Here is a 25,373-nt window from a genome sequence, read left to right as displayed (position 1 = left end):
TTGACTGTGAGTACACTATCGTATTTAATTTTAGAAAATCCATCCCTATGGTGTAGATAGTGCAAACTGCAGTAGATAAGGATGAGGTAAAGCTCTTAATGGATACCATAGTCCTTTAGGATGGTGTGTATACCTGCAGTACACACTTGATGGATCCACCTATATGGGTGTGGGAGTGGGGCCGCTTCCTATGAGAATTAGGCAGTTCTCTAAAGCACTCATGAATATCCAGGTAAGGTGCATGGCCTATTTGCACCAACCCGTTTAGAACAAGCCCAGAACTTGAGAGGTCAATGTGGGCTATGAGTCACTGTTTTACATAAAGAACTTTTGGTTCATAGAAATTTCATGTTTCACCAAAAGTTCTGTAAGTCATACTTACTAGTCCTAAAAAATGGTTCATAGTCTCAAAGACACCAATTTGATGCATTGAACTCTCGCGCTCGTTAACTTATTATTGAATTTTAAAATATGTGGGGAATTGTAGGAATATTTCAAAATTCCGAGTCTGCCCTTCTTTGTCTTTTGTCTTTTTGTCTAGTGTACTTTCTTTAGTCCCACATTGGAAAGGAACAAAACTCAAAAGATCTTTATATAGTATTCAACCTTTTAACTTGGTAAAGCAAAGAAAGAAAGTAGCCCACGCGCGCATGAGCCCAATGGAGGTCCAAGCCAAAATTGGCGAATCCGATCCGGAAACGTTTAACCAGGCGCGTTGCGATTATCACGCGCTGGGGGACCCCCCCCCCCCCCCCCCCCGCGCGGGTGTGGGCTTGAGCCAAGTTTTATTTTTTGAATTATTTTGTTTGATAACGTCGCGTCTTTTGTTTTGTTTTATCTCTTGATAAAACGTCGCGTCTTTTAAAAACGCCCGTATCTTTTCAAAACGCCTCTTCCTTTCTTTTTAAACCCTATCAGATCCGAGGATTAAAAAAAATAAATTTTATCTTCCTCTCTCTCTGTTTTTCCTGCGTTCCCGAGAGTCTTCTGTTTTCTGTGTTCCCGAAGAGGACTTCTCTGTTCTATCTTCCTGAGCGGTTCTGGGCTGTTCGATAGTATCACTGCATCTGCGGGTGTACGCTTGGAGTGATCCAGTTGTTGTATCCTGGAGGATAGGCCGCCATTACCTGCTACACCGACATCCATTCTCCAAGGGGCGCGATCTATTCTTAAGGACAGTGAAATCACGCCTCAACTGATAAGTTCTTCCTTCTCTCCATCTATAATTTTACAACAAAGACTGACAGAAAACAGGAAATATTATAGGAAGTGACCAATATTAACAAACAAGGCATTGCATCTGCATCAAGTGAACTGCAAGGTCAAGAGCAATGTGTCGTAATTTATAAAACCAGTAATGCATTATGCAAGGAGGGGACATGGTGAACAAGACATAATAGATGCACCAACGTATGTTTACATAATTCTTTGTAGTCAAGCAATAGCAAGAGATTCAAAAGCAAAGTTTGTATCATAAACATGAGAGTTTTTCAGAATACTAATTATAGATTCATTAAAGAAGCAGTGTGTTACCAAACAGCAAAAATAAATCAGGTAACTTCAAAATCAGCACTTTTAGAGGCATTTCGATTTATATTGGCATGATCTCAGCAAGAGTTTTCCAAAAACCAGCAATATTTGAGGCTTTCTTCATGAAATGTTATAAGCAAGCGGGCACTCGGAACAAAAACCAAAGTTGAAGAAACCAGTCATTCTGTGATACCATTATCAAAACTCTTATATCAGAGACTGGAGAGCTATGCCTGATTGCCAGTGGCCATGAACCACAGAATATGATGTCACAAAGAAAGGTTTTGACAAGTCCACTTGCACGTGCATTTAAGTGGAATCAAGCTGTAGCCTCAAAATTTTGAGTTACAATCGACAAATGATATCTTTTGTGAGAACATTTTCAAGAAACAAGCTGTTGCTCTGAATTTAGGTTATCTTCTGAAACTTAGCATTGGAGGCAGGTCAGACATGACTTCACTGCCATCGTTTTTAGATAATACAGTGATAACAGCCAACTGACTCAGTAAAAATTTTTATAAAAAAAAACCTAGGGCATAAAACATGGTCTAGTTTTGAAACATCAGCACATCTGCTTCTTTTGCACATCACAACAACAAGGTTATGAAATAAGACACTCTTGTGGCTGCCAATAGAAAATCCCTTGAAGCAAAGAAAACCCCAATTTTCAACGACAAAAAAGGGCAGTTTCCAAGAGACCAAGACTCCAAAATTCATAAAGCTGAGTACCTGAGTGATTGAGCTCAGCACAGAGGCTGCATGAATGGATAAATAACCAAGTGCACTTGCAGGCATATACATAGGCCTGACTAATAGCATCCGTATGCTGAAAAAACAAACAGTTAAAGAACTAGACAGGACCACAAAATCTGAAGTCTGTAACAGATAAAAGCAAGATATTAAACCATTGCCAGCAAAGAGTAGGAAATATGCCGAACTGGATTACGCAGTGTGACAACAGCCGAATTCCACCTACTTTAGTAGCAATAAACCTGGAGCCATTCATGTACAGAAACCAACTCTCTAGAAGGTTCTTCATTTCAAAAAGTGAGGATTCAGCAATCCTGAGATTTCAAGAAAGCCAACACGATCTCTCCCTCCAAATATTTTTTTTAGCTTCTCATCACACACTATCACCTTTTTGTTCTCTGGGTCCTGTATAAAAATAATTCAAAGAATAAATGCAAAACAGCCTCTGTCATCCTAGTATAGGATTTGATCAGAAGTACAAGAATTAACTAAATATTTTTTATAAAAAATCTACAAAGCCTAGTAACATGGACATTGATAAGCAAATCTATATCTGGCATGATAACTGACATAAACACTCTACATGGAATAGACAAACTTTCAGAAGGCATAACTTGCGCAGAAATATCTGATTTCGATAATCATAGACCTCTTATAAAGGAGTATATGAGATCTACAATTGATAAATGAAATTTGAATGGTTTCTGGGTCAAAAAGTGGCCAAAAGCTACAGCCGTAATTTAGTGACAATTTTCTATTACTTTTGAAAAGCATAATTTTGTGCAAAAATATTGTTTTTAAAATTATATTGGACTCTTCCCTGTGATAGCTTCTAGACAAAAATTTTATTTGTGTTTGTATGTGTGTGTAGATAGAGAGAGATGAAAAGACACAATAAGATTGATCAAATATGAGACTAGATCCAGTTTGATGAAATTTGAAGATTGAATTTCCAAAATGAAAGAAGAAGTGGTGTTTGAACTGTTTTCATATACATGTGTGATAAATCCAAAAAACGCCGGGTACAAGGCCAAATAGGATCGTCTTTCCTTTTCTGTCCGGCCCTTGAGGTACTAACTAACATGTATGTATTTTCAGCGTCAAGATCCCTCGATACTACTCGCCCAAGATGAAGGAACTCTTAGAAAGGTCGGGCTACGACTTCAAACAGCGGGGGATCTGCTAAAGAAACATTATAGAATAGCACCTTTTGATGAGAGATATGAACTCAATCTTCTTTAGGAAGATTTAGCTAACTCCCTACCAAGATCTGGCCATATAATGAAAGTTTTCACGCTCTTCATGCCAGGGGGTTCCACCCCCCGAACCCCCCGGTGTTCTCAAACGGCGAAGCCTTTCCTACCCGATCCAGGTACTTTATAGGAAAACTACCTTTTTTTATTCCTCCTCAATCATCTGGAATTTCTGCGAGGAGCTCTGTTCGAGAAGTGTTCCTGTTCCTAACTCCTCCCCGGGTAGTTCCCAATGTTTGGCACTTTCCATACTTCGTGGGTGCAACATCAACAAATTCGCTCATGATCAAGTCAAACCATTGAATGTGATCTACCATCTCCAAACACCCTTTAAACCAAAAATCATTTATTTTGGAGACTCCTAGCCCATGCATTAAGTTGTCACTAGAACATTGTACCATCTTTTCCAAAAAAATGAACATCCCCATTTTCTTTCTTTTCTTTCTTTGGCTTGGGCAAGAATGGGCAGGGCGGGGCGGGGCATAAAAAACCCCCCAGAAATTTTATACTCAGGTGACCATTCTTCATACTTTAATTTTTTAATACCAAGCAAATGTGTACTTGTTAAACCTAGGCAAGGGGATATCAATTAAGATGTCAATGCAATCAATTGTGTTTCACTAGGCATCTTTGTATGAAGAAAAGATATAAATTGTTATAGTCCTCCACTTCATAGTGGATTAGTGAATGCAATCTTTTAGCATATTCTATTTATCTACTTGAAGGGAAAAACGGAGATTTTGGCTATCAAAGTAATAAGTTTGTCTGGTGCCTTTTCCATTGTTTCCAAATAGTGTTAAGATCCATCTGAAGAGTGCTTTGGCTGTTTCAACAATGGGTGAACCATTTGTAACTAGCCCACAGGTTGCTATATGCAGTTGGTCAGAGGATTTAAAGGCGGTTGCTATATGCAGTTGGTCAGAGGACCGCATAGCCACGAACGCAGGTGCATGTATGGTTATTATTTTTTAAATATTTAAAAATAAATATAATAAATGAAATATAATAACAGCAATAATGATAATAAGATTTTTTGGATGAATAATAACAATATTAACTATAATAATAACTAGCAATTAATACTTATTTCATAGTATCTAGTACCTCATATCAATAATTATAAAATAATTAACATTTCAACATAACTAATACCCGCATCAGGCCCACCTAAAATCCACATCAAATCTAACCATTAGCTTGAATCTGCATCCCCTACTTGGACCCACATAAGAGTGGATTGTATACATGACTCCAGAATGCTAAGTAGGCTTCCATATTAGCTGTACAATACTAAGCCAGACATATATGCAGCTGCCCAATGGTAAGTAGGACCACCTTTTCGATCCATTTGCAATATGACCACATATAATAATTGCATCAAGGCAATGCGGTGTAGCCAAGTGACCACATATGCATATGTGGGTCCATATGCGGAAATATGCATCACATTTAAAACACCGTCGATAATGTACCAATTGGTCTAACAATCTTGAAGACTTGGCGATTTCAATTGCTCACAACAATGGGAGACTCTTTCGCACTTGCCAATTTAATCTAGTCATTTTACATGCGAGGTTACCAAAATATTATCGCCTCAAAACTACATTTTTCTAGGATCAACAGAGTGCTGCTCCACTAAGTTCCGTGGGTTTTCAAGTCCTTCCATTATGTTCTGTGGGTTCCTATGGTTCTTAAAATTAAGTGAGCTAGGCATGTTTCGCTGCAATCCGGGCTAGACCTAATTGCTACTATAGTACAGGCTAAATTGTCAGCCCAACCTACTAAACTAACATGGCCCAGATGAACAATTCTGAGGAAACCCAAGACCATCACCTAGTTACAGGAAAGGACCACATGCCTAAGTCCCAATCCTTATAAGATCTACCATGAGTTGCCAAACCCTTCATGGATAGCATTAGTGTATCAACTAAGTGATGGCCTTGCACATGTGATGAGAGGCTAAAAGGAAAACCCTTATCGGATTTCCTTTCTGATCTTTCACTTGCTTTCCCACCTCTAGTTGCATCCACCCTGAACCACCTCCATTTGCCATTGAAATCCACCCATGGCTGACCGAGACAACCCACCTTGGGTCCACCTCCTCTCAAATAGGTACCTTGCCTCTCTTTAGTCTTTGCATGTGTGTGTTGTCCACAACTTCTGGACTTTCTCCATGCTAGATGCTGTGCTTGACTGTTGTTTTCATGTGTCATGCACATATCAAGCACCCGTACCTACATTGTATCTCGTTGACATGGGCATGTAGGGCAAATCTACTAAGTCTAAGTATCATGGATGAACACTAAACCATACTATTTTTAACATTTGATAAAGCAAAAATCCACTTGTTTGAACTTTGAACTGTTAAATTGTTAACAATAGTGTGTTTTGAGACCTTATAATTTATTACATCCAAACAATAACTTAGGCTTCTTCACTGTTATATAGAACCTAGATTCTTAATAAGTTTAACAGTAGAGGCTGCTACTGTGCTTAGACAATTGATGGTAAAAATTTGAACAACCAAAGATCATTGTTGATTTAAAGATAACGCTTGATTCTATGAGAAGTAGCTTGGTGTAATGGACATTAAGTTGGAAGCTGTGTACATATAGTATGTTGAGATTTTCAAAAACATATGTGGATGATTCATTAGCAGCTTTGAAAAGATTAGTGAATTTTTAGCCAAGACTCATTGAACTCATGACTCTCTACATTCATTGAATATTAACTTGCTATTGATAGACAAAATAACATACCACACATATATTATTGGATGGCAAACTAACTTTATTAATAACCTAAAAAGCTTTAACTCTAAACTGAAATTATTCATGAAATTGTGATAAGGGCATAAATATTAATAGAATATAACCAAAATATACAAATGTAGTTTTTGTGCAATGGGTTTAGAACAAAGGTGCCAACCAAATTGGAAAAAGGATACCACAAATTGATCATTTCGATATCTCGTATTTTTTAAGGGATGGAATGTAGGAGAAAAGCATCATATCCAATAGAAACAAAGATAAGCGAATTAAGTTTAAATTGTTCTTTGACAGCTAATATGGCCAATGCATTTCTTGAGAACTTAAAGACAACTTTAGAGTACAAAAAGCCAGCAACATTAGAAAGTTGAGCAAAGAGTCCAAGCAAAAAAAAAAAAAGGCTAAATTTCCACATACTCAAACTACATAACCTAAAGTAAGGATTTCTACCTACCAAACAGCCTTCTAAATTATGGCTAGCTCGCTTCATGCTCAAGGCATACCGGAGAACTCTTTGGCTTAGAGGATTTATTTAGGTTGACAACTGGCTGCAAAAATCTGCTAATTCCTTTGTCGAGCCTTCTTGAATTGAATTCACATTTCATTGTAGGCTCATGTTGATGGGAAAAGAATTGGATGACAAAAACAATTACATGGGTGGGATTTTTTTTTTTTTTTTTTTGTTTTGGGGGGGGGGGGGGGGGGGGGGGTGGGGGATCAAAGGCCAACTGCACAATATTTGGTTGAATGCATGCATACTGGGAAATGGCAGGAAATTTACGAATCTGTTGCATCTGGAACTAACTTGTATAATATGACTCTAAGAGATCAGGAAAACCTGATGACATTTTGCATATTACCAGCACCACATGCGTCACTGGTAAATGGCCTTAATTCATTTTATGTGATAACCAAACCCCACGATAAGCAAAGCCTAGTTTAGCTTCAAAATTCAATCTTTACCCTTTCGGTGATTCTCCAAGCACTTTTACCATTTATTCCACAACAAATAGGCAAATGCATAACCATGATAAGCATCAATGGGAAATCATATGGAGGAAAACATTATTCAATTTCAAATAGCAGATTGCAGCATTAATCCATGAAAGCAACCCTACATGCATGTTCGGAGCCAAAAGACCCAATGCCAATTATGAGCCAACACCACACAAACCTAAAAAATAATCGAAGACAAATATCAGCTCCGATGCATGCTTCATAAAAAGGAGTTAACGGTGGAAAGAGTCACAAGCCACAAAAAGGGGGAATTACAAGCTTTGGAAATCATCAGCAGAAACCCTAACAAGAACAACGATCAGACTTAGGAAACGAGAGAGGGAAGTAGGAGGGAGAGAAAGACCTGGAGTTCGTTCTCTTTGATGTAGGCCCATATCTGCTTGAGGGCTTGGGTGCGGGGAATCTCCTTGACGCCCAGCAGCGCCTGGAGCTCGGGGGAGACGGGCCGGGGCTTGGTGATACCCCTGGGCTGCCTCTTCTTCGGCGCCTCGGGCACTACCTCCGCCGTCGTGGTCTTGGACGCGGCCGCGGCGCGCAGCACCACCGTGGCCGGCCATCTACTCGACAGCAGCGCGGCGGAGGGCAGACGAGCCCGGCGGGGGAGAACACATGAAGCGGGCTCGCCGGTGATGAAGGCGGAGAAGCAGCTCATCGCCGCCATGGTCGGAGCTCCGCTGCCAGCGACGGTGCGAGAAACGAGGGTTGGGAGCTTCCGAGCCGAAAGGGAAGACGCCTGAAATGCTGCGGGGAGCGAGGGAGCTGAGAGACCAGAAGAGATAAGTGCAACTATTGTACGAAAAATGATTATAGACCGTCAGATCGAAATTATCTTGAAGATGTTGGCTGATGATGGAGCCGGCTGCTGGACGATGTTGATCGAGGTGACTTCCTGGTCATTTGTCATCTTTTGGGTGGTTTTTTGTTTTTTTTTTTTTTTTTCCAGCATAAGCAGATAACTCGTACCACATTGGTACGAATATATTTAATAAAATCAAAAAATAAAATACCATGAAGTGTCCTAGGCAGCTTTCCTCACTAGTCCATAGAGTACTACCGAAATAGCTGGCCGCGTAAGCAGCCACCCAATCTACGACTTCATTATCCTTTCTAAATATATATTTGGCCTGAAAGGCTTTTCTATCTCTATCCATCGCCCATGTATTTCGAATCAGAGGGTGGTCCGTCCCTATTTTGCTCGAGCCCCCTGGATCCTTCTATTACTATAGCCGAGTCATCCTGCATCGTAATAGAGCTGGCTTGGGGGGTCTTTTGGAGGGTGGGAAGGAACCATGCCTCAACCATCAATTTTCGTGCCCTAAGCATCAATTTGGAGGATTTCTTCTAGCCTGTTATTTTTATTGCTTTCTTCAAAAAATTATTTCTTGTCCTCCCCAAGTTTTCTCATGCTTCACAAAATCACATACAATCTCTCATATCACAAAATTTTCAATTGGATCTTTCAAGATACCTGAGTGATTGAATCTAATCCCTCACCCCATCTACACCAAACCTCTGTGGCAACACTATCTCAAATGATGAAATTACTCTCACTTGATCCGATTAGTAAGTAAATTGTTACTTTGAAATCTAATATTCTGAATTATCAAGACAATAACTGGATAATAGCTTCTCTTTTCTAATATACAATTTAAAATATTTATATTAATAAAATGATAATTATATGCTTTCTCTAAACGAATTTTGATTTAGGCTTTGGTCTAATAATTCATACTCTAAAAAATATAATACAATAATAAAGCATCAAAATAATATAATATGAATACAATATATAGTATTAGTATATAATTTAAATTAAAGTATTATATAACAAATAATATATATGATAAATATATATAATAGTATATTATTTCAAGCTCATCCCAGCTTGACTCAAAAATTTGAATATTATATAAATTATATAACCAATTTGAATGTTCATGCTCTTCATGCGCTATTTAACAAACGATAATTGATGAATGATTTTTTTTTTTGGTGAATATTACCATCTGAGTCAAGAGACAAAATACTCCATAAATATAGAGGAACGGGTGGATGAATGGTCTTTCAGATAAACTCTCGACAATTATGACACCACCAAGCTATTCTCGTAGACTAATTCATATGCAATAGACTTCTTTCAGCAAATGATACAAAATCTTTGTCCTCCCAAACTATGAAAAAATTTCGAAATGTTCGGCTGCAATGGCCACAAAAACTTTCTTTAATTAATGTACTTCTAAAATTCGAGTAAGTAGCCAAATATTAGATACACACGAAGAAACCTCCAACGGCTATAAACAGTGCCGTACAACTGGCCAGCCTATAAGCGAGTTGTCCTTCTGCCAGCCTAAATTACAAAACAACAAACTTACAATCCCATTCACCAACCGAACACCCGTGACAAATAAACACAACTACTAGCCTCACGGGAGCTGCAAACTTTGAGCTTCTTTTTTTTTTTTTTATCAATGAAACAGAGGGAAGCGAGAGAAAGAGTTGGAGAGAAGGGTGTTTCTCGGCAGCTTCATATGACACGTTATTGGGGTGTTTAAATATAAGATGATCATCTCTAGATAAAAATAATGCAAGTAAAAGTAATGAAATCACCGTATTTGATTACATTGCAATATTCTATGTGGCAGTGATTTCAAACTATCCCCATCCCTCAAATCACTACTCAATATTGTGACGGAAAATTCAAGATCACCCAAGATAGTGTACTAAAAGTTGAGAATAAAAATACTCCTTAATCTAGTAAAAAAAAATTGGTATACCAATATACCGTTAATATATTATATTAATATTATATATGAAATTATATTATTAATCATATTATTGTTATATTATTAATTATATTATTGTCATGTTATTATTCAGTGATAATTTTAAATTATGGTAGAAATATATTATTGTAATTTATATTTATATAATGAAAGTATTTAATATCTTACTTCTATTTGCTTTATTTTCTTATTTAAAATAATTATTAATATTAAAAATATATTATAAATATAAATAAAAATGTTAATAGATTTTATAGGATTAATAATTTATAGGACCAATGGATATATTTTTATAGAATAAATTAATAATTAATATATAAATAAATATATTAATATTTTGTTATAATATATTTTATATGATTATTATTTTATAAAATATATTATGGGTAAAAATTTTGGTATTGTATGATGAGTGATTTTAGATTTTCATAAAATACCAAATAGGTTATTCGTGGATCCCTGAAAATATTTAATCATTGAAATAAAATATATCAAACACGGTGATCTTAAATCATTAAAATTAAATTATTCCAAAATAAAGATCATCAATGATTTAAAATTATCTTGATGATCCTATTTGGATCGCAAAACACTGTCCAAAGGCGACAAATTTTACAAGGCATGTATTCCTAACAAAACCAGACATGGGGCCCCACTAGAGTGATGTCACCCGGCCCAAAAAAATCGCCAGTGACCCAACGAGAATACATGCCCATCCATGTTTGTCAATGGTTTTCATGTCTTAAAACCAATTTAGAGCTATATCAAGGAACATATTGGAAAGGATTCAAGTGGAAAAATTTGAGGTTAGATTTGGATTTATTAGATATGAGTGATGAGGAGCACAAAAGCATATAGCGAGGGCCGAACACCAAAAATCAGGCTCTCTAAAATTATTTGAAGTTATAAATTGGTGAGCCATTCTGCATGGCAAGTAACTGGAACTTAACAAAATCTAATTAAACTAATTTTTGATTAATCTTTAGTTCACAAGATTATAGACTCCAAATCTCAGGTGCATGTAAAATGCACAGTTCTTCTGTTGTAGCATCTTCATGGAAATTGTATTGTTTTAAGAAAACAAAGAATAAATATTGATAAATAATGCCTTAATAATAAATGTATACCCTTCTAAATATCGGATTTTATATATATACCCTTCCAAAATTGATATTTGTATGTATACCCACGTAAAACTCTATTATTGTACAAATACCATATAATGGTTGCTCAAATGATATTGAAAAAAAAATTATTTATATTAATTAAAAATAAAATAAAATTTTAAAATTATGCTACTGTTCTTGTCTTCTTTTTCCGCTATCAGGATTGCATTCTATTTGCATGTCTACCCATTAAGGGTGTTTTAGTCATTTTAATTTGAAACCATTAATTTTTTTTAACGCCATTAGATAGCATGGTGCATATACAAAAACAAAAATAAAAAAAGGATAAAATAGCAAAACAAGTGTTTTACGAGAGTATACATGCAAATATCAGTTTTGGAAGGGTATTCATACAAAATTCGATATTTAGGTAAATATTTATGCAAAAAAATCCTAATAATAATAATACCGTTTTTGACAAGCTTATTTTGTTCTTTGTCTAATGAGCCAATAGTACTGCTTACATCATACAATTACAACAACTCTTTTTGGAGAAATTTACAACTACTATAGGACAAGTGCCAACACGGATTCTAATTTTATGATTCCTAGTTTGCCAACTTAAAAGTAGTCCTTCTAAACATAAGCCGTTTGATTTTCTCCTCTGAGCGATTCTGGGTTGTTCGCTAGTGTCACTGCATCTGCGAGTGTACGCTTGGAGTGATCCGATTGTTGTATCCTGAAGGATAGGCCACCATTATCTGCTACACCGAGATTCATTCTCTGAAAGACGAGATCTATTCTTAAGAACAGTGATATCACGCCTCAACCGATAAATTCTTTCTTCTTACCATTTGTTCTTTCAATAACAATGCCCCCTGCATTTCTCCTTAAAAAACACCCAAGTTCCAAATTTTCAACCCAAATGTCGTGTTCTGGACTCTCATTTCTGATTTGCAAAACTACCATATTCAGATACCTGAAATCCATACATATTTCAACAATTTCTTAGAAAACAAATGAGAAGAAGATATAAAGAAGGTATTAAGTGAAGGGAATATGGGAAAGAACTGACCTTGGGCCCATTTTCTATGGTGGAAATGAACTTGGAATGGAGACTAAAGCAGAAGTCTGTGTTAGGGGGTTTGGGAGCATGACATCAAGCATGAACAGGAAAAGGGAGGTAAAGATAATCGAGAGAGAACCTAGTGAGTCAGCGGCGAAGGTGGTTGATATATGAGAAGTCTAGGGAGTTTCATTGTTTCCTTCCCATACCTAACATTTTAGCAAAAAGGGTGACATGAGCCAAATAGCTTTTCACATACCTAACAATAGAAGGCGACATACTGTTTAACATTTCATCAAATGTCCAGCACCATTATATTTATTGCACCCTCGCTTGAGCGCCGGATAAATTATTAGTTTTTCTTGAAAACAATTGTAATCAAACTAATGTTTTCTCCCCAAAAAAAAATAGATAAGCAATGGGTAAATTATTAGCTTTTCTTGAAAACAATTGCCGAGCGTAATAATCATGTTGATGTTTTCTCCCAAAAAGAAAGATAAGCATCAGATAAAATATTAGCTTTTCTTGCAAACTATTGCCGAGCATGAAAATCATGTTGATGTTTTCTCCCAAAAATATAGATAAACATCGGACAACTTATTAGCTTTTCTTGAAAACAATTGTCGAGCATGATAATTATGTTGATGTTTTCTCCAAAAAAAAAAGATAAGCATCAGGCATATTATTAGCTTTTCTTGAAAACAATTACCGAGCATGATAATCATGTTGATGTTTTCTCCCAAAAAAAATAGATAGACATCGGGTAAATTATTCGCTTTCCTTGAAAACAATTGCCGAGCACAAGAATCTTGTTGATATTTTCTCCTAAAAAAATAGATAAACATCGGGCAAATTATTAGCTTTTTTTTTATAACAATTGTCGAGTATGATAATCATGTTGATGTTTTCTCCCAAAAAAATAGATAAGCATTGGGCAAATTATTAGCTTTCCTTGAAAACAAGTATTGAGCATGACAATCATGTTGATGTTTTCTCCCAAAAAAAAAGATAAACAATGGGCAAATTATTAGCTTTCCTCGAAAACAATTGTTGAGCATAATAATCATGTTGATGTTTTTTCCAAAAAAAAAGATAGGCATCGGACAAATTATTAGCTTTTCTTGAAAACGACTATCGAGCATGATAATCATGTTGATGTTTTTTTCCAAAAAAATAGATATGCATTGGGCAAATTATTAACTTTCCTTGAAAACAATTATCGAGCATGATAATCATGTCAATATTTTTTTCCAAAAAAATAAATAAGCATCGGATAAATTATTAGCTTTCTTTGAAAACGATTGTCGAGCATAAGAATCATGTTGATGTTTTCTCCCCAAAAAAAGATAGATATCATATTGACGCAACTTTCACAGGTGAAGCCATCAGATACCTAGATGCCTGAATGGTTATCTGGCCTAGGAAACACACTAGGTTCCTTATTGATGGGTTGGCCTAGATGCCTAGTTAATAACTTGAGACAACAATACTTTGATGACCTGTCTCGTGCGCTTGTAGAACTCTGGTTCCTTTGACATAAATCACATATGTACCAACTTAATGTTTTTGTTTTCCTCCATTTTGTTAACTTCAACATCATATCGTTGAATAAGAAAATCTTTCTTTTTTCTTTTTTTTGGTGGTGGTCCAGCATTTTTGTTTTAACCCTTTTATCCTAGCTTTGATTCATGGGGAAAAGATTCTTGTCTCAGTGGGCATGTTTTATAGACATATAATCAAATGAAAAATCATGCGGTAAACTTGAAGTCCGTTTTGTCAGCAGGTTGTATTGATACCACAATCGTTTAACTATCAAGAAAACCTGAGGAGGGTTCATGACACTTGAGAAGGAAAATAATATTAAAAAGGGATAAAGAAAAGGATACCGAAAACAGAGGGGAAAAAAAGCAAGAGAAGCAGAAAGTGGATGAAAAAGTGTCTCAATAACATAATAGTGAGTATCCAAAGCAACAGCTAACAAAGGGAGTTTAAGCAATTTAATGGCAATTTCTCCTATCCTTAACAACAACAACAACAACAACAATAAATGCCTCAAGAAAACATTCAAACAAGGATCTCAGACAAAAATGTCGACAAAAGCTGGTCATTGAATCTTGAGTTTTCAGAATTAGTAGCCATCGGATAAGTGATCTTAACTGGAGACAGGGAGAAAGGGTGAAAAGGAAATGGAAGAGAAGGTGGTTAGCTGGCTATAGGTTGTTAGTACTTTGAAGCTGATTGGATGACTACGGCTGGGAATTTGTTGAGTTGAAGAGCATAGAAGTTTCGAACATTTGTACCTCGTTTGAATGCCATTTATCCCTCCAAGTTATATTATGCAGCAGTAGACAGGGAGAATTGAGCATAACATTCATTTTGCTCAAAGAAAGAAGAGTGTGATACCTTAGTAAATGAGAAAAATGGTAGACATGAACACATTAGGCAGTTTTCTTAATTTGCAAGTGCAAGTTGCAAGAAAGTTAAGAGAAATATATTTACTTTCAGAGCGAATATATTGATAACACAACTGAGATCCTTAAAACTTTTATCATATTATCTAATTAATCCATATAACATTGATTAACCAATAAGAATGCCTGCACTCAAGCTGATTAAAGATCATATACTCAAATGCTTTCGGCATCCGGAAAAGCTATGTATTGGGATATAAAATGCCTGCTAATTTCTCCCACTTCTTATTCCTTCCTTTTCACCGACCAATTTTGCTCACATGAGAGACATCAAATATTAAAAGAATCACACAACTAGGTTCACCAGCTATGACTTGGCATCCCGAGCAGAAGACCATAAGACCAATAACACAGCCAAGAAGAGCTTTGCATCCTTATCTCATTCAATCATTTTCACAAACACATACTTCATCCAACCAACCCGTCCATGACAACAAAGAAAAAGGCAAACAAAGGAAGCAACGCGAGTTTATAGATCACGCCATGGAAGCAAGGCAAACCAAGCAAGCAAAGCAATATCAAGGAACAATCTTGTAAGCCCTAATCTTATCAATCCAAGAATTGAAAGAAGATACCGTGTTTCGGAACCCCAAGAACCCATGCTCCTTACTCTTGTTCATGTTGTCCAGATACTCCTCCTCAAGGCCGAGCACCGCATCGACGAACCACCAGTTCCCCACCTCCTCCAGCTTCGTCGGCGCGAGCTCGTGCTCCGCCACCATCTCCCCCCACAGACCTTCTTTCCCCTTCATTGCGTCCTCCAGCTTGAACCGAGCCGCCTCCCCCTGGTACCCCTCCCACCCCACGCCGAACTCCTTCGCCAGCAACGGCCACAAGTGCTTCCACTTGAACACATCCCCGTTGCTACAATTGAAGGCCTCGTTCTTGGCATACGGATCGACCGCCGCCCAGATCTGATGCTCGGCGATGAGGTCGGCATCGGAGGCATCGCTGAACCCTTCCCAAACTACCCGGCTCCCAGGCCACCGGAGAGGAACCCCCGCTCGCCGGCATACGGCGGCGTAGACGCAGAGAGTCCCCATCAAATTCATGAGGCTGGATGGCGAGAAGCCGAAGATATTCGTCGGGCGGTGGACCGACCACGTCACCTTCCCGTCCGTCTTAGCCACCTCCTCGAAAAGGATGTCCTCGAGGTCGTAGTAGAAGTTGGGGCAATTGAGCCGCGGGAGATCCTCGACGAACGGGGGCTCATGCGCTTTCACCGTGCCCATGGACTCGAACGAGCCGACGTAGTGCTTCCGGCCGGTCTGGAGGCAAATATGCTGGAGATTGCATGCGTTGGGGATGACGGCGGCAAGGACGTTGCGGAACATGGCAGAATTGACCTCCCGGTTCTCGGCCTCGGTGGAGCGATTAACCCACGCCACATAGAAGATATGGGTGATGTCGGTGAGCGGAGAGAGCTTGGCAAGGGCGTCCTCGCGATCGGAGATGTCACACTGGACATGCTCGATCGCGAGGCCCTCGGTTTGGGACGGGAAGGTGGAGGAGCGGGGCCGTCGGGATACGCCGTAGACCTTCCAGGGGCCGCCGGGGGTGTCGGCGAGCGGGAGGATCTCCGCTAGGCTGTTGCCGACGATTCCGGTGACACCGATCACCAGGCCGACGCTCTGGAACTTAGGGGCGGCGCCGCCACCGCCGAAGTCCTCGTCGAGCTTCTTCCGCGCGGCGCCTATAGCTCCGGCCCACCACCAGCTCATGCCTCCAAGTTTGCTATTCGTTTTCTTCTGGAAGCTTGGGGTTTGATGAAGAGAACAAGGGAAGGGGGTTCAGATTTATAGGCGCTGGATGTCCGCGAGGAGGGCGAGGTAGGTATGGAATTGTAACGTTGCTGGTGATAAGGGAAGAATGGGAGGGCGGTGCGAACGCCCGGCAGGACCTCGACTCATTTTTTTTTTGTCTTCTTTGGGAAGCCACCTAGTCTACACGTGGATGGTACTCATACCACTAAAATAATCATATATATGTTTTTTAAATACAGCGAGCAAGCTTTTGGAGTCCAACACGTATGTACTAGACTTTTAGAGACCTTGTCATGTCTGATATTTATTTAATAGAATGGGACCCACAGGACATAATCAGGTTTAAAGTCATGTGAGCTTATTTCTAAAGATGTCTTGCCTGAGTGTAGATGTTATGGTCTGCAAGAAATTTTTATACCATCCATAATTCTCATGTAAATAGCGTGTGCAAGATTCTTGATTGACATATATAACCTCCTGCATGGTTCAGATGATGCAACGCTTTGTATTTTTGATTCAGAACCGCTCAAATACGCCCCATTGTGGTCCTTATATATTTAAAAATATGTATCGGATTCAATTAATCAGATTCGAATGCTATATGTCATATCATGCATTTTTAGAATAATTTATTTGTATAGCAAGAAAAATATCATAGCGAACTGAGAGGCAACTTTCTTCTGTTATCTTATCACTACATTGACTTAGGTATCGGAATGTCCTCCGCCGGTACACTCCGGTTAGAGAACTTTTTTGCTCAATGTTATTTTAGGTTGGAGTGCCACGATCTGACGAGGATCTCAGTTGAAGAGAAGTGGAGGAGAAAAGTAAGCAAGAATAACAAACTAAGAGACAACCTCCTTTTGATGCATGATAACTACACTAACTTAGGCATCGGAGGATCTTTATCCGATACGTTACAGGGAACTTTTTTACTCTGTGCCGTTTCAAGTCGGAGAGCAGTATCCGACGAGGATCTCAGTTGCGGCGACCGAGTGCCGCTCACTTTCTCTAATTCCGACCAAAGCAGCTGACCACCAAGCTCTCCAATATTGTCATATCTTTTGCTATGATGCATGGGGCCAATTAGTTCCGGCAAAAACATATTTGGCTTTTTGATTTTTAAATATTTTAGATCATAATTAATATCATAGGTCATTATTCTGAAATATCTATAATTATTTTGCATGGTAATAAACTCTAATATAAGTTAATATTTTAATATGATAAACAAAACTTCTGAAGTGAAGGCCCAACCTAATTTATTAAAATACTGAGGTGGCGCAGCCAGGGCGGTCGACTGGCGGCAGTTTCCAGCCCAGCGAAAGGGAAGAAAATTCCAAGGGTTACCAGAACGAGGTTTTGCTACGACGAACCTTGTGAGTTGTGAGCGAGGAACGATCGAGAAGTTTTAAACTTTTCTCTTCCACGGTAGCCGAGATCTGGGTTCTTATCAAAGAGGCTGAAATCTACAAGGCCCTTGAGCCGGGTACGCATAAAATTCTCTTGCTTCTCTTTCTAATTTCTGTTTCCCGAATTCTTTATATTGGCGATGGTCATCAGTGCTTACAAGATTTATCAATATTGGGTTGGGCCAGCTACCGAGTTTCACCATTTCTACATACCCTATCTTCTGCTCCAATTTCTTCAGCTGGTTGTTGCCCACCACTCGCTCGATCGTCGGTCTCATTGGACTCTTCTCACTTCTGCACCACTATGTCTTTGAAAAGAATGTATCAGAAATTGGACGTTTGGTAGCAGATCCAGTTAGATTGGTTCTTAGTCTAAAACCTGGCCGCAGCCCTGTAGGTGATTTGCATTGTACGGCAAAACCTCTTGGCAAAGCCAAAATCACATGAAGAGTTAGTAGTCAAACATAACTGGTCGTTCTTTTTGTCCATCGGTTTCTATCCAAAGAGTTAGAATTAGACTTTTCCTTTGTTTTGATTATGAGGGGATCGTTGGTTCCCTTCTCTTTCTTTATGTATACTTAAGCAAGTACGCATGCATATTTACTTATTTACATGGGTCAGAACTTTGAATGTGCATTTGAAGTATGCTTGACTATTATTTTCGATGTAGGCTAATGGTTTGCTTGTTTTAGTTGAGATATACTTCTTGCTTGTAGTCTATCCACGAAAATTCTGGTCTGGTGAAGCTACTGGAATAGTCAGGAAGCATGGTATTCTCAAGCTTTACTGGTGCTGGTGTTGGTTTTGGTGAGATAACATCATTTTGTGTTTAACTAAATAGTGGTTTGCCAGTTTTGCCTTCTAGATAGAAGTAGCTTAATTAGTTTATCTGAAAATTTTCTTGTGTGGCAGGTTTTGGCATTGGTTGTGGGTTTGGAGTTGGATGGGGTTTTGGAGGTCAGTACCTTTTCATTCAGATTCCTGCAATTTCGGTACAATGCAGCCTTTATCATGTTCAGGTCACTTGAGTAAAGGAAAATGTACACCTGCTTGGATTTCAAAAGGGTCAGATCATGGGTCCTGGAAATTTTGATAAATGAATTTGAAAGAGAAAGTAAGTTTAAGCCAGGATATTTCTATTTAAAATTTTTAATTTGGAATTCAAGGGTGTACGAGTTGAAAATATAATGAGAATGTATAATAGGATTTTTAGATAATGGAATTCGAGCGAATATTGAGAAATCTATAGATGAGATGCTAGCAACAACAAGAAATTTATAAAGTTAAAAATTAGTAGAATTTCTGCAACCAAATGGTATAGCAAATATCACCTTGTGTTTAAATAAGTTACATCTTCAACATGAATGGATACCACAGAGAAATGAGAGTAATATACCTGACATGTTAGTCATAATTCTGATTAAAAATCATCTCTCTTAGAGCATGTCAGGTGGGGGAAAAGGCTAATCCAGTTTCCATCAAATATTGGCCTCCTATGTATGGTTCTTACAGAAAATTAGAGTCCCAACCCTCTTGGACTGCATGGTTATCACACATGGTCCTCTCAAGCTTAACATTGATTGACAGAATAATCAATGATGACAGTCTGAAAAATCGTATAACTAAGCCAAACTAAAAAATAAAATTTGCAATAAAAAAAATGAATATCGGAACAGTTCTTAACTATTTTTACACTCCTAGAATTAGTGCTATGAAGTTCATAATTAGCATCACATATGCTCCATGGTCACGTAGTTAGAAGGTCCTTTGTTCATAATCAAATAAGCAGCGCACCAGCCCATTCCGTTTAGCTGAGTTGTTGTTTCCTTCAATTTGTGATCATATAGTAGTACAAACTAGTAAAATGTACCTTCAATCTAGTAATGTACTTGATCAATGTGAATTATAACATATTTGATTGATTCTTGTTTATTTTTGATCAGATAAAACTGTTCATCGGTCGTAGGAAAACTTATCCTCAAGTTTCCGAGGCAGTCTTTTTCACACTATTAGTATTCTTAATATTGTCTTCATTCATGGCTGTGATCTAATGCAGAATTGCAGATGCCTCTTTATCTGCCTTTTTATCTTCTTTGACATTCACTTTGTGGTGTCAGGAAATTTTAATGCATTCTAAGGTCAACTTGCTGATGGGCCTTCATCTTGCTTTATTATCTTTTCAAGTTTGGCTGTCTAAGAAAATCACTTCTCATGGCTCAAAGTCTAAATCACTAAATGGCCCTTTTTGTCATATCTCTCTACACAGTTTTTTTTTGTTGAAATCTTTAATTCTTGCTCTCCTTTAGATTTTTCTTTGATCCTTTGCATTGCATCCATTGGAGGAACTCAATTTCTTTTGGCCCCGAACTCTTGCACTGGGAGAGAACAATCAAGATCTTCATTGATTTAGTTGTCATCCAGAAGTTTTACCATTCTTCATTGACTTAGGTGTCGTCGAGAAGTTTTACACCAATTTAGCATATAGCCATAAGGGTTGGTCTGTTCATCATGCTGCACCTTTTGGCAATTAATAAAGGACTGAAAAGAAAGCTATCAGCAACATTATCAGAATCATGTTTCATGGTATTAATTCCTGATTTCCCTGTTTCATAAAATCCATGCATTGGTTGAGCAGAAGTTGTATAAACCAATAAATCTATGACATGTTATCATATATCCACTATGTTTGACTTGCATGCATTACATTTGATGCTTTTGTTCAATTAGTTCTAAATTCTTTGACATGAATTTTTTTAAAAAACCACAACTTTCCCACTATAATTTCCTCAAAATTTATACATTTCTAGATCCGATACCAACCAGACGATTATTATTTCAAAAACAAACAAAAAAAAATGAATATTTATACAAGTGATGTAGCATATGGTCAGAGGGAGCGCTATTTAAAATTCGCAGGTGGTTGATCAAAGCTTTTCTTCCTTTCCTTTACACTGTTCAATCAGCTTCTGAAGATCTCCAAAACTTTCATTTAATTGCTTGAACCCTTGGTTCTTCATTTTGCATGATGTCATACTCTTAAACACTCCTTGTTTGCATAAGCTAGATGTTAAATTTGAAGGATATAGTTCTGATTCCAAATGTCAAGAAAAACTACACAGAAATTAGTAAAAGATGTTGGACCTTAATAACAGTGAATGGGTAATAGGAAAAGAAGAAAAGCCAGAAAAAAGGATGCAAATCCTTTATAAGAAACTACTTAAGAAATCAAGAACGTCTATGTTCTGATGCTAATGATGATGGCTTCTGTGACATTGCCTGCTTAAGTCGAATGGAAACCAATCCTTATCATTGATAAAAATGTATCAAATGTGAGTGGTCATTGGACAAGGTGTCATCATTAAATAAGTTGACTCCATCATGGACTCAAGCTATCATACATATATATGTAGAGGGTTTTGCTACTGTACTCAGCAAAATTCATACATTTTATAGAATAATCGAATCTTCGTTATCTGTCAGAGAGTGGATGGCTGGATGGCAATTAGGATGATTGGTTATGGTTTTGAATGGAGGTTTGCATAGCAAGTATCGCAAATATTTGGAAAAGAAATGATGTTTTGCTCTAGCAGAAATAGAATAAAAAAACTGATCATCTTCATCCTCCCATGCCCTCTTGCTATATCAAATTGCATCTATATTTCTAAGCTTGCTTGGGCCATCTCTATCTTCTCTGCCAGACTCTATTGGGGGTTAGAGGGTGTTATCTCAAGTGAGTCTCCGCCCACCATTCTGGATTGACATCATAGGTTGTGCCATGTTTGGCTCTGTGGACCCTTAACTTTCCCACACTGTCACCATGTCCCAGTAAATTTGGTCATGCCAGAGTGGTGGCACCCACTCTCAGGAGACTCATGATGGTGGGTTCCCATTGCTCCATAGATGGAGCAAAACATCTCGAGGGGGTAAGTGCCACTGGCAGGATAGATGGCCCAGTGTTGGTACTGAAGGTGCATTGGCAGCTGGAGTCAGGGAACTAGGGAAGGAAGAGGAGATGAGGAAAGGGACATGGCACCCATCGCTAGAGAGGCGGGGTGGAAGGCAGGGGGGGACTGGAGGGAACAGAAGAGACCATTGTGGAGGGGGTGAAGTGGCCTAAGATGTTGATGGGGTTGAGGGAAGTGCTGTGGGAGATGAAGATGGTGGCAAAGGAAGAAGTGATGTGAGATGGCAAGAGAACCATGAGAGTGAGAGATGTATTATGTATGCATATATGTCTGTATGAAGAACACACAAACATGTGCACACGCACATGCACACATGCACATACACACACATATGTATATGTAGAGAGAAAGAGAGTTGGTTGCTACTATTGATGATTTTTATTATAAGAAGCTTCGAGTACACTATTTTCTTCCTTTCTACTATATTCATAGATCTGGTTATGAGTGAAAATTTTGGAGTAAATTGATGGTATGTACTTGGCAAGCAATTTCATTTTTTTCAGAGGATTATTTCCCTTCAAGGATTGCCCTAAACATTGTTTATTCTTTGTTTCTTCTGGAGGAATATTCGATTTGCTCAACTGTCAGCTGACTGATTCACGGATTTCTTCTTTCACATTTCCAATTTCTATGTTTGTTATCGATAATGGATGTTGGCTAGATGGTAACACTGTTACTTGACAGCCACCAGGAATGATTTATTAGGCCCTAACTTGAATTTTCATTTAAGTAGCAATACCCTACTCCAAGATAAAACTTGAAACTTCATTGTCTTTTGCTTCTTGTTTTTGTTTGTAACTCAGAACCTCTTATGTTAATTGCTTGCTGATCATTATGTTTTCCAGGGATGCCATTACATACCTTTGGTCTGGGAATAGGTATGCACAACAATCTGTTGTCCGATGATTTATTCAGTGTTCATTTTTTTTTATAATTTTTTTGAGATTATTGAGTTTCTTCTGTTGAACTTCTGAAGGGGGTGGCTGTGGAGTGGGGCTTGGCCTTGGCTGGGGCTTTGGCAGTGGATTTGGTTGTCAATACCGCTCTTCTAAGGTCAGGTTCCAGGGTGTTGAATTTGAGAAAAAGGCCGCTATAGATAAAACAGCAATCCCAGAATCCTCAAAGCATGTTCAAGATGTTCGAGCTTCAAACTAGGACTCAAAATTTGACAAAATCTTTTGCTTGTAGAATGCCTACCCGTATGACATAAAATATGTTATGATTATGATGAATAACATTATCCTTCAATGACCTGATCCTTTCCTATATGTAGATTCTATTGTTGAAAAGTTATTTTCTATCATGGAACCTCTGCATGTCAAAAATATTTTGTTTATACTCCCTGCCATGGTTTGCTGTTAATAAGAAAATTTAGTATCGATGTGTTCCCAAGGTATGCTGTCGTGTGACATCCCAAACGATACCACAAGGATGATAAGGTGCTGAATGCATTATACTTGTTAGGGAGCCTGAAATATCATATGCTGCCTTAATTTTTTTCATGTTTTCTGGTGCATGACACAAGCACAGTGTCTATTGACATCATGACTGATCTCTGAATAAAGGCTGATCTACATATTGTGGCTCCATTAGATGTGTTATTTAATGAGGGCTACCGAAGGTGAGACTCGAATGATAAATTGGGGAGAAGCTGCATCTATTGAAAGTATGTAAGATTTGTGGATGAGATTGCTGGAATTTACTAGTTCCAAGCAAGCCTAGCTTTCAGTGACTCTGCTGTTTTTGGATGATGCTTATGCCTTGGAACCTTTTGGAAACTGTTTTAATGGTTATAACAGACTGCTTTTGAGGTTGAAATAAAATTAGAATCTAATTCTTAACCAAGTATTACTTTATCCTATGATAACCATATGTAGGCACCCTTTTCTCCTTCCAAACCAAATGCTCCATAAGGACATTGAAGAAATAGGTCCCACTAATTCTTAAGTGATTTTGGTAGAATGACCAACTTTTTTTATTAGCGAACTGCGACTCAGAAAAAGGGAAAAGGCTGAGTAATGAGAAAGCTCCTAGCATTAGAAAATTTTATCTACCATCCCGACCTTCTCTAATCTAAAGCTTTTAAAAGTATGAAACCTGTTGCTGATGAGCACGTCACACAAACAAATGTGTGCAATGCCATTTTAATCTATTGCAGAATAATAAAAACAATCCTAAATGCATGATTCCTAGTTAGATAGAAATCGTGTAACAATAACAATGTTTATCTATTCTACAATATACTCAATCCCACGACGCTGCTCCTTGAAGCTCTGCCTTGTTTCATGGTACATGAATTGCAGAAGGCCCCTAATCGCAAAAAAGCGACACTTCCCACCATTATCACGACTTTTTAAGAATATTTCTGAGAAAAAAATATCAAAAGCACTCAACAATGATATTAGATAAAAGAATCTGAAATCGGGACTTCTATTGCTTGGTTTCTCTGGCGTCTATTTTAAAGAGAAAATCTAAAAGTTAAAGGGACAGATCTTCTCTTGCTAATGGAGTCCGTCAATCTTGTAACTTTAGAAAAAAAAATAAAAAAAATTGCATGCACTAAGAGAGATCATTCATGAAGAAAGATTGTCCACATCTTTTTTTTTTTCTCATCAAACCTCTCCATCTATCTTCTTCCTTATCGAGCCTCTCCCTTTCTCCTCCTTTAGGTCCCTCTCTCTTTCTTCAGATCCCTCTCTCTTTTCTAGGATCTTTGCATCTAGAGTTCATGGAATCTAAGAAATAATATGTATATAATTTTTTATGTTAGAAAAAGCTAGAAAACTGTGCCTATACTGATGAACACCATGTTCTAAAAATTATGTATTGATTTACCTAGAGATGTGTATTGGCTTACTAGATGGCTAATTTGCTTGATGTGTTTCACTTGGCCAAATAGTATGTGTTGCTGGAAATTGGACCCGGGGGCTACCGCGAAGCCGGGGAAGGAGGAGCTTCGCTGCAGGGACGGTGGTCGGCGGCGCGCCGACTGGTGACGGCCTCCTGAAGGGGTGTAAGTCCTGCAAAAAGCCGGTGGCCGGGCTCTCCGGCGCCGGCCCTCCGATGCTTAAGTCAGAGGGGGCAGATATGTAGAGAGAGCAAGGAAGAGAGTATATGGAGAAGACAGCAGGAATATTTTGATAAGATGAAGGAGATGAAGAGGGTGATATCCTCTATTGTGTCTGTGCTGTTTGCTTCTTTTCACCCGGTCCAGGAGGGTTCTGTCCGGGGGGCCCCCTCCTTTTCCCCCCAGGTTTCCTTTTATAGAAGGATTTTTGTTACCTGGGAGGTGACAGGAGGTTTGTCCTCTTTTGTAATAATTGGGCACGATTTGGCCCATTAATGGCGTAGTGGAGAACGGGACCGAATCGGACTGGAATCAGGGAGTTGTCACGGTCGATCGGACCTGTTGGAGTGGTTGAACCGCCGGCTGTGGTGGGCCTGGGGTCCGTGGATGGTAAGTGCATTTATTACCGAATGAACCGGCGG

At 38.3% G+C, this 25,373-nt stretch overlaps 3 protein-coding genes across 6 annotated transcripts; 1 reads left to right on the top strand and 2 right to left on the bottom strand.

The window, feature by feature from the left end:
* Nucleotides 1-2,173: 2,173 nt before the first annotated feature.
* Nucleotides 2,174-8,090, bottom strand: LOC103707776 (uncharacterized). Its single transcript, XM_008792411.6, has 2 exons — nt 7,662-8,090; nt 2,174-2,685 (listed from the first exon to the last, which is right to left on the bottom strand). Exons 1-2 carry the CDS (start codon nt 7,977-7,979, stop codon nt 2,566-2,568), a joined length of 438 nt encoding a protein of 145 aa, XP_008790633.3. The 5' UTR covers nt 7,980-8,090; the 3' UTR covers nt 2,174-2,565.
* Nucleotides 8,091-15,097: 7,007 nt separating this feature from the next.
* On the bottom strand, nt 15,098-16,697 carry LOC103707777 (3-oxo-Delta(4,5)-steroid 5-beta-reductase-like). The gene has a single exon (XM_008792412.6). It carries the CDS (start codon nt 16,463-16,465, stop codon nt 15,263-15,265), a length of 1,203 nt encoding a protein of 400 aa, XP_008790634.3. The 5' UTR covers nt 16,466-16,697; the 3' UTR covers nt 15,098-15,262.
* A 1,059-nt stretch (nt 16,698-17,756) lies between these two features.
* LOC103707778 (uncharacterized) lies at nt 17,757-23,187 on the top strand. 4 transcript variants are annotated; one of them, XM_008792415.6, is made up of 5 exons: nt 17,757-17,996; nt 18,636-18,726; nt 18,832-18,876; nt 22,730-22,762; nt 22,861-23,187. In XM_008792415.6, exons 2-5 carry the CDS (start codon nt 18,687-18,689, stop codon nt 23,037-23,039), a joined length of 297 nt encoding a protein of 98 aa, XP_008790637.4. In that variant the 5' UTR covers nt 17,757-17,996; nt 18,636-18,686; the 3' UTR covers nt 23,040-23,187. The 4 variants fall into 4 exon arrangements, with proteins under 4 accessions (XP_008790637.4, XP_026660700.4, XP_008790636.4 ...); XM_026804899.4 differs by having other exon boundaries at nt 18,590-18,726; XM_008792414.6 differs by having other exon boundaries at nt 17,758-17,996; nt 18,612-18,726.
* Nucleotides 23,188-25,373: the final 2,186 nt, after the last annotated feature.

The sequence above is a fragment of the Phoenix dactylifera genome, chromosome 15, assembly GCF_051530095.1.
Source record: "Phoenix dactylifera cultivar Ajwa chromosome 15, Ajwa_hap1_PhDact_Kaust_v1.1, whole genome shotgun sequence".
NCBI classification, from domain to species: Eukaryota; Viridiplantae; Streptophyta; class Magnoliopsida; order Arecales; family Arecaceae; genus Phoenix; species Phoenix dactylifera.
This window is presented reverse-complemented; position numbering and strand designations above follow the sequence as displayed.